Here is a 12748-nt window from a genome sequence, read left to right as displayed (position 1 = left end):
TAGCGAATCAGGTCGCCGACAAACAAATGACCACTAGGGTTTGGGGTTTTCTGTTTAGAGAGAAGGGAGAGGGTTTTAGAGAGAGAAGAGAGTGCGGTATCTTTCTCCGAGTTTTAAAATTTCAATGATACAAAGAATCATTCATGTCTGAACTTACAAGAATTAACGTCTCTTAACATAGTATATAAAATCCAGGGCCACACTTGGCCCGAATAGAGAACAATACATACAAGCAAGACAATCCTTACCTGGCCACGATAATTATAAGAATTGACAACTGCGTAAATTAGTCAATATATAAAGGATGGGATTGTTGGCGTTCGAGAAAGAGATTTTTTTGAAAAACAATTACACATCTGAATGCAAGTAGATCAAATTCTCTACTTGAAAAATCCAAACAAAATTATAAATCTCTCACGCCAGATTTAATACAAGTTACAAATATTAGAAACGAGTTGCTGATGAAAGCTCAGTGTCATTTTTCCATGAACTGATATTAGTGAAGAAACTGTGTTGAATATCCTCAAAGGTGATTAAGTAGCGAAAGATGTATATCTGTATAATCTGTGCATTGCATGTACAAAGAGTACTTGAGGAGAAAAATATAATATTAAATATAAAAATAGGATTTAAAAGAACAAAAAACAACCTCTCCTCCTTCAGGTGCCCAAATTGTTCTAAGGCAAAGACCAAAAATAGAGCCTAGCAAATTTATGCCTGCCTCCCATCAAGTCTATATTGCTTCAAGAAACTCAACTGCGATTCTTTTTGTTCCGCGAGAACTCTATCTCCAAGCACCAGGACATTCCAATGTTGAAGGTCATTCCGTCTGCATCAAGAAAAAAGATTAAGGGAAAAAGGTGGTTATGTTGAGCATTCCCATTGTACAGTGTATGTGTGTATGTTTCTCATAGCACACAAGACAGTCAAAATCTAACTCAATATAATACATGACGGCAGACAAGATCCACAGTGCATTCGCAAATCGCAATCCATTAATCATTTGAAGTATTCAAGTGCTAAACACTAGAGAAAGGAAATTTAAAATATAAGAAAAAAGATTACCTTTCGGCGCTTAGGATTTGGACCAGGATTAGCATCAGCTTCCCGCCGTGATGTCCCAACTTCATAATCCTCTGCCTGCATATTAAAATGTTTATTACTTATTAGCAACAATTACAAGTAACAAATAAGAAACACAATAAGAGTGAATGCTCACTGGAGTTGAAGAAGCGGAGCCATCTCCGTGATGTCCACCAGAGTATGCAACACCTTGAGCTGTTGTACCAGAATTCTCAGAAATCAAAGGCATAATCTGTTCAAGCATCCTAGACAAGAATATTCCTTCTTCAGTAGCCATCGGTGGTTCTGCTTCCTGCGCAACTGCACTGCTAGTCCTTTCCTGCTCTGTAACAGATCCTGTACCTGTTCCTGTTCCCTGGGAACTGACACTCTCTACTTGGAACTCACTGCCAGGGAACAGTCCTCTCAGAAATTGAAAAATACCCGGAGGGATCTGCCCCTCAGAATTCTCATCACCCTGAATTCCTCCTGCAGACAGGATGTTGATATCAATGGTGCGAGATGAAACTGACTCTCTTTGTCCCAGGCCAGAAGCTGGACCCCTACCAATACCTGCTTAAAACACACAACAGGCCACATCTCAACTAATTTTTAATTCAAAAAACACACAACAGGCCAATAAAACTGATAGTAAAAGCAGGATCCTCCAAGTCATACTTCATTCAATAGGCATATACTAAAACATATAATGCAGCACCGCATTACCATTCTATGGAGTTTCCAGCTCGCACATCACTGATAGTGAAAGCTAGCAGAAAATCCCATATGCAAATCAAATAAATTTGGAGTTACTATCCCATTTACATATGCAAATCAAATCAAATAAATTTGTAGTTACTCCAAGTTAACAAGTGACCTTGTTTTGAAACACAGGGAGTAGAATGCTAGTGTCAGCATGTACTCCAAATACTCCAAGCCCACATAAAAAAAAGCATAAACTATTCAGAAACAATCTTTGTCCTCTTTCAACCATCCTAACAGCTGTATCTTTTCACGCCATTCATGTCAGAAATATAGCACAAACTATTTATATCCTAACTCATAAATGGCAACATAAGGTCATAATAATTTAACATCCTGCATCACTGCAATTAGCTGCGTACACCGTAGTCAAAGAAACCCATATCTCAGCAACCAAGACTCAAACTCAAAGTTCCCAGCATTCTAGTAATCTAGTGTGAACCTACATTTGAAACACTCCAACCCCTTTTAAGCTTTATAGTTCCTCTTTCCTTTTACCCAGTCCAGGAAGAGAACTAAAGTACAATCTATTTATAGCCAAAAGTAGACAAAGCAGGACTATAATCATACAGCCCCGTGCATCATTGCAATTAGCTGCGTCATGCAGGCGTAGAACCTTCCCACTAATAATAGAACTTATAAGAAAATGGAAGGGAGCGCCATGGTTTTGTTAAACTACCGAGTTTTTCCATGAAGTTCCGAAAAATAATATGTTTCTAAAGGGAAAACAAAATTATACATACGATGAAAAAAGACTGAGGGGCTGTCCCCTGTCCACCCTTGAGAAGTTCCGTCCAAAAAAAATTATACATACGATGAAAAAAGACTGAGGGACTGGCCCCTGTCCACCATTGCGAAGTTCCGGCCCTGCCTCCCACCTTTACCACACCCCAGCAAGCAAGAGTTTCTGGGCTCATTTCCCTATGAAAAACTTTTTTCAATATGAAAATAGTTTATTGACTTATTCCCTGCATTAATGTGAATTTATATCCGTCCCCCAAAATAACGAACTTGAAACAATATACAGCACCCTACCATGGGGACACTGCTGCTAGCAGCCTAGTAGAGTGTAAAAAGTATAAACTAACAGCCAGAGTATAGGAAAGAAAATCAAGTGCTTGTCAAGTTACCATTTCCAGCAGCACCTTCACTATTCTGTGGCAAAGATGCAGATTCAGGACTGCTATGCGGCTGTGTCTGGACGCCGGTAGACTGGTGTTCATCAGACACTTGATTTCCTGTTCTACTACTCAAGTTCGCAGAGGGTATGCTTGAATACCTTCCAAGAACAGGATATACTAATCCTAAGGAACCACCAGAAGAGTCTTGAGGTGAGCGATTCAGGTCAGGAACTGCGGCCATCATTGTCCTGAAAGGTAATATACGAACAGCTGGCCCACTATTTGAAGAAGGAAGGCCCGAGGTCCCCGTAGAAGATTGGTTGATCAGCGCCTCTCCGCTGCTATTGGTCGTAGAATTCCTTTGGGCTGAAGATTGCCGAGATCCAGCAGGTTCAGTTTGATGAGTCGATGCGCCTACTGGCAATGTGTGTGAAAAATCAATCAATAATTCTGAGAAACGAAGCACAGGAATGCACATACATGAAAAGAAAAGTGACAAACCTCTTCGTATTTGTATATCTATACGCCTAGGGACAAAACCAGTACCAATTCCATTAGCCAAACCAGAGCCAGGTTGTAACGTTCCTGAAATAGGGGTACCAAAACTAGCTCCAGGCTGGAATGGGAGAGGCTGTAAAATGCTATTCAGTCAGCAAAATGTTCAGATGAATAGAAACGGAAATCTGTAGGTGATTCGAGAAGTACCTGAACCATGAGTGGATTAGGGCCAGACGAAGAAACAAAAACTGCAGGGCCGGCGTTGACTACAGCTTCTGACTGCAAACAAGTATAATCAATAGGAAATATTCAATAATGGAACAGACAGGATTAAAAATCTGCAGAAGATAAGAAATGGTAACCCACAGGTGATCTGCCAAGTCTCAGTGTCGTGACTGTGCGACCAAGCTCAAGAAAATATGCACCTAGATTCTGTAGAAGAACCCCATTTCTCAATGCATCAGCTTGAGCAGTAACCCTTGCTGCTGGATCTGTCACATTCTGCTGATTATCTAACTGCCTTCCTAGTTGCTGCAAGCCAAGTTGAACAATACACATAAAACATAAATCGACAAAAGTAACTGACACTAAATGAATCATCATATAATTCTCCCTTCTCCGTAAAAAAGAAATGTGTCCAACAGAATTTAAACATTAATCTTTTCTAGCAACTGTGAGAATCTCGTCACTCAGGCTGATCACAGACCCTGAGACCCACTTCACCAAAAAATATCGTTTATAAGAACATACACGCAAACATTCTTCAACTTGCTCATTTAGCAGCTGCCTTGTAGCAGACAACAACCCTGCCAACGATGCCGGAGAAGGAAGCCCTTCTTGTACATTCTCCGATTGTGCCAGGTGACTGGATCCACCTTCATTTTCAGGACGAGAAACCCCACTATCGGTTTCACTAACCCTTCCTGTTTGGATGATTTGGAAAATTATGTATGAGCTAGGCTCGCAATAGAATAATAAATTCAATTTGAAAAATATTTAGATACCACATTAAAAATGAGAACCAACCACTGTCTGTAAATTGCTGTCTCATATGACTTAAGTACTGTGATAAGGTCGCAAGAGCATCAGGAATCACCTGCAATACCCGAGAAACACGGTGAATGAGAAAAGAATGAAAAAACCAACCTCCAGATAAAGCAAGAAGAACAACAACTTTAAATCCTGATACTGGTAGTATTGACTACTCCCTCCGTCCCTTATTGTTTGCCCCGTGAAACAAAAGTGCTTTGTTAAGAGTTGGTTGAGAAGAAATGAGAAGAGACAAAAGTGGTGGGACCAAATGTACTTTATATGAGAGTAAAGTTGTGGTCCCCATGAGCATTTATGGTAATGGACAATCTTTTAGGGACGGACTAAAACAGCAATGGGGAATATAGAAAGGAAAGGAGGGAGTGTCCAGGGAGATCCAGATGTCAGCTAGAGTACAACAACGATAGAACCTAGTATGTATAAGATTGGTAGGTCTATGGCACTCTAGATGTATGCAATCTTAACATGAGGCATTTATGGTAATGGGGCAATCTTTTAGGGACGGACTAAAACGGCCAATGGGGCAAACAGAAAGGAAAGGGAGGGAGTATCTAGGGAGATCCAGGTGTCAGCTAGAGTACAACAACGATAGAACCTAGTATGTATAAGATTGGTAGGTCTGTGGTATTCTAGATGTATGCAATCTTAACATGAGGCAGATTTAAGCCATGGTTGACATGAAATTTAGCATAAGTACCGTGGCCTGTAGGGATCCAAATGATAAACCGGTAGGGACTCCGAAAGTATTATACAGCCTAGATCTATCATTAGAGCTTCTCGTCCCAGATTGTTCAGGTCGTGTGTGGGTTGTATTTGCAGTGCCATCCAGAATAGAAGTCTCTCCAGGTCTATCACCAACATGGTCCTGCATGAACAAAACCTAAACCTGTGAATATAGGAGAGCATACACACAACACAGGATAAAGTAGTACTCTATGTCCCATTAAGTTCATAAAAATTATCGTTCTCAAATATGCGTTTAAGGTATGACTATCATAAGCAATCCAGTAATTAAATTAACTTGATAATTATAAATAGGCTGATTATGCACCAACCATTTTTTTGTTTAGTAGACTGTAGGGATCATGTCTAGTAAGTAGTAATACTACTATTTTTTACATTTCTTTTAAGATGGGTAAGTACTACATAATTGATGGTAGACAATGCAATAATCATGTTCCCCTTTTTCTACTATGGTGCTGCTACGGTACTACCAACTTAATGGGACTGATGAATTGATAAAGAGAAAGAAACAAAGGGGTCCTCGATTACTTTACTCTCCCTAGTCTTCAATAATTCGGAGTAGTCCATAAGATGAAAAGATACACTGCATGCTTTTATGTTGTCTCCTTCCATTCAGAAACACATTCCTGAAATCTTTTTCTTATCATGGCTTGCCTACTCACAATTGTATGGTACAGATAAATAGATATTATACATTCTTAAAAAGATTTTGGATCTCAAAATCAGCAAATCTTACCCTGATACCAGTTCCTTCATTGCCATTTCCAGGATTAGTTATGCCCATAGAACCAAGAACAGCAGATATGATCTACATAAGAACAAAAAAAATAAATCCAAAGAGAAGCAGGCAAGATATGACAGCCAGACAGGATATATTGTGAAAGTGTAATATCCAAAACTCGAATAAAGCATAGCCTCACCCGATTAAGATCTGGAAGTACTCTATCCCCTTGTCCAGGCATATTAAAAGTTTCAACAACAATACCAGGAGCAACTTGATAATATTCGCCACGATTTCCACTAGAAGACTGATCAACAGCTGCAAAATATTTATTACAATCAATCATTATAGTATGTTGGTAGAGAAACAGAATTCGAATCAGGTATATCTTGCCATGAATAGCAAGACAAAAGACCATAACACAAAAGGCAAGCAAAAATCACAACACAATTTGTCACACTCAGAATCTGTTTTAACATTAAATTCAACAGCAACAAGTATTATTATCTTGAGTACACCCAACTAAAAATCCTTTGATTGTTTCAAGTCTCTAATTAACTAGTAAAATACATCATCTAGGAGGGCATAAATAACTGAAAAGAAATAATATTAAATATAGGAAAAATTGTCAAAAGTACCTTCTTTTTGCCTCACGTTACTAGTACCTTATGTTTTCAGTTTTGTCAAATAGTACCTTGAATTAAAAAGTTGTATTAAAAATGGTACCTTATAGCAACATTCCGGCCAAATTATCAATTTTCCGGCAATTGATTCAAGCTTCCCTTCAAAAAACTGTGCGTGTGGAACAAACCAAGCTAAAAATCACGCGCCTCTGTTACTTTTCTTATAAGAACAACAATACCAACAAAAAATTTAGATCTACACTCAATTTTTTTGGAGGGAAAGTAACTGGTTTATTGGGGAGAAAAAAACTAGTTTCAAGATCCAAATGTATGATTTTCTATCTTTTCATGTCTTGATTTTTTTGGTGCAAATTGTAATCAATTGAAATTGATTGCTTGTAATTGATTCCCATTGCAGATGTCTTCTCTTTCTCATTCATCTCTTCGATGATTTCCCTCCATATGTTACTATGGACTTCCTTAAGCTGGGCCATCAAAGGCGTGGACAACGGAAAACCCAGGATGAAAATTCATAGCCTACAAGTTCTATGACTATGCGACTGGAAGAAGGGGATGCAAGTTTTTTGAGTTGGTGGACGAAGGTATCCTTGGGTGGCAGAAGGATGTTACCAACCAATTGCAGCTTGAAAAGAGAATTTGCAATCCCAAATTGATCTACTCAAGAGGGAAATCAGTATTCAAGAGTTAGAATATAAAACTGACCTTCAAGTATGGTAAGTTCAATTTTCTGATTTCCCTTCTTTTTCAACCGTACACTGCCACTTTCTGGAACAATTGGAACCAATGAGAACAAGGAAGATGGAAGAGATAAATGGTGTGGTTGACGTTTAATCTTGACTGAAAATGGTGGTTAAGGGAATTAATTTGAGTAGAGGATACAGAGGAGTAAATGAGAAGAAGAAAGGGCGCTGGAAACTTTGAATGTGGTTAGTTAATGAGTGCATGTTCACACGCGTTGATTTCCCTCTCAAATTGTGCCAACAAACGGAATCAATGGCCAGAAAATTGATAATTTGGCCGCAATGATGCTATAAGGTACCATTTTTAATACAACTTCTTAATTCAAGGTACTATTTGACAAAACTGAAAACATAAGGTAGACTAGTTCACAAAGTGAGGCAAAAAGAAGGTACTTTTTGACAATTTTGCCTTAAATATATTTGATTTCATTAACATCCATTCAATAGTTCTGCACTAGGTGACATAAAAAAATGTCAACAAGTACCAATGCCACACCAGCAAGCACTTCTGATGACAGGAAAACAATAATTACATGCCTTCGACAGTGGTCCATCTCCATGAGTCGTAGATTCATAATGCTTTAATTTATAAATACAACATAATAAAAAGCTCATTAAACTACTTGCACCGGAAAAGGTAGTGCCTCGAACGTTCGATTGAAAACAGTCTCTACTCTACAAAATCATAGAAATTAGGCAGAAATGCAGCATACACCCCCCCCCCCCCCTTTCCCGCGCTAAACTAGAGCCTCTATAAGTGAAACTGGGATGAAATTAACGTTGATGTTAATTCCGACAGAGTTAGGTCTGTTGGCGCATTGCAGTTCTACGTTCACATCCCCCGTCCCCAAAGAAGATAGAAACCACGAAGCTCCTAGCAATAGCATAAGCAAGGTATAGATAAAGATACCTAAAAGGGGCAACATCTCTTTGACAATCGATAGAGAGAAGCCAAAACCATAAACAATTCTTTATGAGTTCAAACCTGAATCAGCAGATAAGCTCCCAGATGATGACGCAGTTGGTTCTCGAACTACCATGTGTAAAGTATGACCATCTTCCACATCTAGCTTAAGTTAAGTGAACTTGACTATGATAACTACTAACCAAATAGAAATAAATTTATACCTTTGACTGTCTATCAAAGTTTCACCAACTAGGTCAAATGTTCCTAACTGAAGTAGACATGCCACTTTCTTTTCATGTTAGCATTCGCATAACATTCTGCGTCTAAGATTAGTATAAAGAAGTGAGACATTAACAGCAGATTTGTTTAAGAGCTGTACAACAATGCATCATAATCAAATGGTAAAACTTTGAAATTTTACAGGATGCAAAATGCAGACAAATTCACTGACAAGAAATTAGCCAGAACATTTTGCACATGAGTTGTATCCTTGACACGGCGATACTCTTACAGCACTTAGGACTTAGGAGTTTACTCTGATGGTGCAGAAGAGACATGATGAAACCAACAATTACCATACATCACAACTTCGCATATTAACATAAGATCTTCTTAAACGTCCAAAGGGTATAAACAGGAGACCGAGAACTCAAAAATACGCAACATTAGGTGAAACCATAATAAAAGCAATGCCCCCAATGATAATACCAGGACACTACAGAAACTAAGTTTGCATAAGCAAACAAAACATCATATTTTGGAAATGAATGACCTCCACAGGGGATGGGTAAGTATATTTTCTAAAATCCAGTAAGAGAGAGGATACGGTATGCAGACAGCAGCTGGTCGTCTTTAAGAACCTTTCCTCGACATATCAGGCGTTGATGCTCCGTTACAACGCCAGTCACGGAAGCAATACGTTCTTTCAGGGCAGGTACTGGCATCTGAAGAACACAAGCAAAACAAAATAACATTTTAACATAAAGAACCATAGTGACATAAAAATGAATTTGTAAATTAGTACTCCGTAGCTAAGAAGAGAAGCAGTCAAAATTGGACTACCTGCTTATCCACCTGCAAGGTATATGTTTGAGAATCCATTGTTTTTATTTTGATCTCTATAATGGCCCCGAGACTACCAGATTCATCATGCATCGACACCTCATTAACACTGTGTGCCATCCCTGACCAACTACAACAAACAGGTTGAAAATGAAAAAAGTAATTCCTCTTATTCCTCTCAATCACTAGAAAAAGAAGTCACAACCTAGATACTCAAGAAAACATGGGACATGCTCGCACGCATAAGCATATACAAAAATACATGCACCACAAATAAAGTGAACCAATACTTAAATTTTTCCAGCGTAACTCCATTGAGCTCATTAACGCACATATTTGTTACACCACTATATGTGACAATCATTCCCTTTATTTAGCTAATACTTCTACTAGAACGCAGCTTGAGTTTGGTAACTCCATTGAGTTTGGTAAACCTTTGACAAAATACATCCCGAGAAATTAACAGCATACTAGCATGTTCCTGTTTATGCAACATCAATTCCCATATTAGCATAATTGAAATGGTGAAACTAAGAGTCAATAGTAGAAACAGAAAAATTAGGAAAACCTAATAGATCTTCAAGAAATCCTGTGGATGGGGTGAGACATTGCTGCCCAATCACAGTAACGTCCCACCAACAGACCACTGGTACTATCCTTCTACATATGGAAGACTCATGCTTTCTGACTTCCGCCCTAATGCAATGATCTGGACTCCTGAACCTAGTCCACCTACTAGTTTGATCTCACCCATAGTTACCAAATTTGCTCAAACCACATCCTCACCATAGACCACATCCTCACCATAGACCACATCCTGAAACATGCTTGCGGAATCCTGGTACTCTGACATTCTAGACATCTGCGGTAGTCGATCTAGACATTGAGGATAAACCTACCACTCTTTCCTTCCAGAAATTTGAAAATTTTCCATCATAATAAGTATAAAAATTAAAAGGTGGTGAGAAGAGGGAGAGTTTCACCTAACCAAGGGGAAGAATATGTTAAATTATTTAGTAAGACACTCGGAAATACAAGAAGACTCTCAGTATGAAAAGGACAAAACTAATAAATCAATAATATAGCATGTCAGCAAAACTGCAGGAGCAGTTGATTAAAGCACATTAATACCAATGTAATTGAACTATTAACTTATTAAGCCTTTTCCTAAAACAAAGTACTTTGTATTAATGTAGGGGGGTGGGGGGAAGCTTCAGTAAAAGGCATGTTTCAGAAATCAGCAAACAAGGCCCGATAACTTCTCTACAAAACTTAGAAGGAGTTGGGTTAGCAATCCAAATATACATCTAGAACATACCATGTTCTCAAGTAATATACCACTTAAATTTCCCTATATACCAATCAAAATAACAAAGCTACATCCACAACAATGCTCCTCATTCATTTCAAGGCAAGTACCGAGTTCCGTGAAACACATAACCTCGCTAATATAAGTCTTTTCAAATTTAATCATGTGATAATGATATTGGACATCTAAGATCACAATACTTACATCTAGTTCTGTGGAAAAAGTACAAAAAGCAACCAGAGTGACATTTTCGATGAATAATCAAGCAAAGTACGATTGAATAAGTAGCTCCCAATTTCATATGATTTCTTAACTCTTGAAGAGAAACAGAAGGGAAATGAAATTCATTGGTAATAAGCAATCACGTATATAGATTGCATACTAGTATATCCAACCCTGAAAGCCTTTTGCTTTGAATTTAAATCAAAATATGTGTTACTCGTACTCCGTAGCAAACAAGTATATGATTGTTAATCCTGAGCCAACACAAAACAAGCATTAAAATGTATTCAACCTTATAAATTACCATTACGTAGTCAACGCAAGAATAATCAATATGCAAGACACCATATCATTGAATCAACACCCACCCACAACCCTAATTCTGCTCTCACTTCCAATTCCACTCCACATGAAACCGAATACTCAATGAAATAATGTGATATAGTGATAGCATATAGGGAAAAGACAAAAAGTACACTTCGACAACTCTGTCAGAAAATGAACCATTGGAATCCAACGAAGCATTGAAACAGCGATGTAGGAGATATTAAGCAGACATTGAAATGCATAAGTTTGCTACAATAACTGATTCTTGTATTCAAATCTACCACTTTCTTGACAATGAACCATTGGGAGCCAACGTAGCATTGAAACGGCACTTTAGGGGTAATTAAGCAGACATTGAAATGCATAAGCTTGCTACAAGTGACACTTATATTCAAGTGTACTACTTTCTTGCAAAATCAAACATATTAGTAATGAGGAATCACTCATAAAATCCGATGAGCCATAAAACTGCAGGTGGCAGTGTCTTTTTTCCGCTTTATAATGAAATTCAATCTTCAATCAGCATAGAACAACAAACTGAACTGAAAATTAGATCACATCATAAAATCAACTCCCGTCACCGCAAAAACCCTATTTCTGGTCCCACTCTTAACACTAGCCCCCATGCCCAACCCTAATCCCAACCCAGAAAGACCCATCAAAACCACACTGTCTGGCGAAAAAAGCAAAAAAATGACCGCAATTTCATGCAAGAACCAAGATTTGAGTGAACTTCTTTCATTTCCACTCATAATCAACACCTACTAGCCCAGAAAAGGGTGGCAACTCAAACTTAGGGCTTTCAGAATCACCCAAATAAAAAACCCAAAATAAAATCTAGAACCAACAAAAAATGATTTACATAAACACCTAAATTAAACAACTATTAACAGAAATCAACATCACCATTTTCAGAATTACAAAATAACCCCGAACTTGAAAAAAAATAACGAAGAGGAGCAAAAACAAACCTAATAAATTAGATTAAACAGTAGGAAAAAGAAAGGAGCCAAAGAAAACCTTGATTGTGGGGATTCTCTCTCTGGAAAGGAGTAGTCGCAGGGGAATCCCTTCACAGAAAACGCTTATCTGGCGTAAGCGTGGCAAAGTGAAGAAGGAAGATGAAGGAAAAGAGGGAAATACAATCAGCCTGTGAATCTGTATCAGATCAAATCTGCACCGTTGATGTAATTTGATCTTCGGCGGCTAGGCCGGTAATCATGTGAGTTTATTACACAGTAACATTTTTACTTTGTTTTTTTTTTTCCTCCAGTTTTGGTTTGGCCCGTATAAATTGGCGCCCTTCAAATTACTCAGAGGCTGATTTTTTTAACGCACCTGTTCGTAACTGGCTCGTTCGGTTTCATTTTCAGTTTTTACGGAGTAGTTTTTAATTTTATAAGTCGTATTATTTATATTGAGTCATGAACTAAAAAATAATCATACATATAATACTCATGTTAATTTTGAAAACTGACAACAAAAACCTAGAAACTACTTTTTGTTGTTTTCATATTTTGGTTTTTAATTTTGTAAAAAACAGAAAAGTAAAAACAAAAAACGATACCGAACGGGCAGC

The 12748-nt window shown here is 38.0% G+C and overlaps 1 protein-coding gene across 13 annotated transcripts; it reads right to left on the bottom strand.

The window, feature by feature from the left end:
• Window positions 1–442: 442 nt before the first annotated feature.
• On the bottom strand, window positions 443–12370 carry LOC110799250 (ubiquitin-like domain-containing protein CIP73). Of its 13 annotated transcripts, none has more exons than XR_002536350.2 (17): window positions 12190–12366; window positions 9312–9441; window positions 9076–9193; window positions 8328–8408; window positions 6158–6276; window positions 5974–6045; window positions 5191–5358; window positions 4470–4539; window positions 4194–4366; window positions 3810–3974; window positions 3651–3722; window positions 3447–3576; window positions 2955–3362; window positions 1220–1638; window positions 1066–1140; window positions 650–829; window positions 443–564 (listed from the first exon to the last, which is right to left on the bottom strand). XR_002536350.2 is itself a non-coding variant. In XM_022004476.2 (16 exons), the coding sequence occupies exons 2-16, from the start codon at window positions 9429–9431 to the stop codon at window positions 821–823; spliced, it is 2154 nt and encodes a 717-aa protein (XP_021860168.1). In that variant the 5' UTR covers window positions 9432–9441; window positions 12190–12370; the 3' UTR covers window positions 514–820. The 13 variants fall into 13 exon arrangements, 10 of the variants coding, with proteins under 10 accessions (XP_021860168.1, XP_021860169.1, XP_021860167.1 ...); XR_008928138.1 differs by having other exon boundaries at window positions 1220–1635; window positions 2955–3359; window positions 12190–12365; XR_008928137.1 differs by having other exon boundaries at window positions 1220–1635; window positions 12190–12362.
• Between the last annotated feature and the right edge of the window lie 378 nt (window positions 12371–12748).

Source organism: Spinacia oleracea, chromosome 2, assembly GCF_020520425.1.
Source record: "Spinacia oleracea cultivar Varoflay chromosome 2, BTI_SOV_V1, whole genome shotgun sequence".
Classification (NCBI taxonomy): Eukaryota; Viridiplantae; Streptophyta; class Magnoliopsida; order Caryophyllales; family Amaranthaceae; genus Spinacia; species Spinacia oleracea.
The sequence above is the reverse complement of the archived record's forward strand: the minus strand, read 5'-3'. Positions and strand labels throughout refer to the sequence as shown.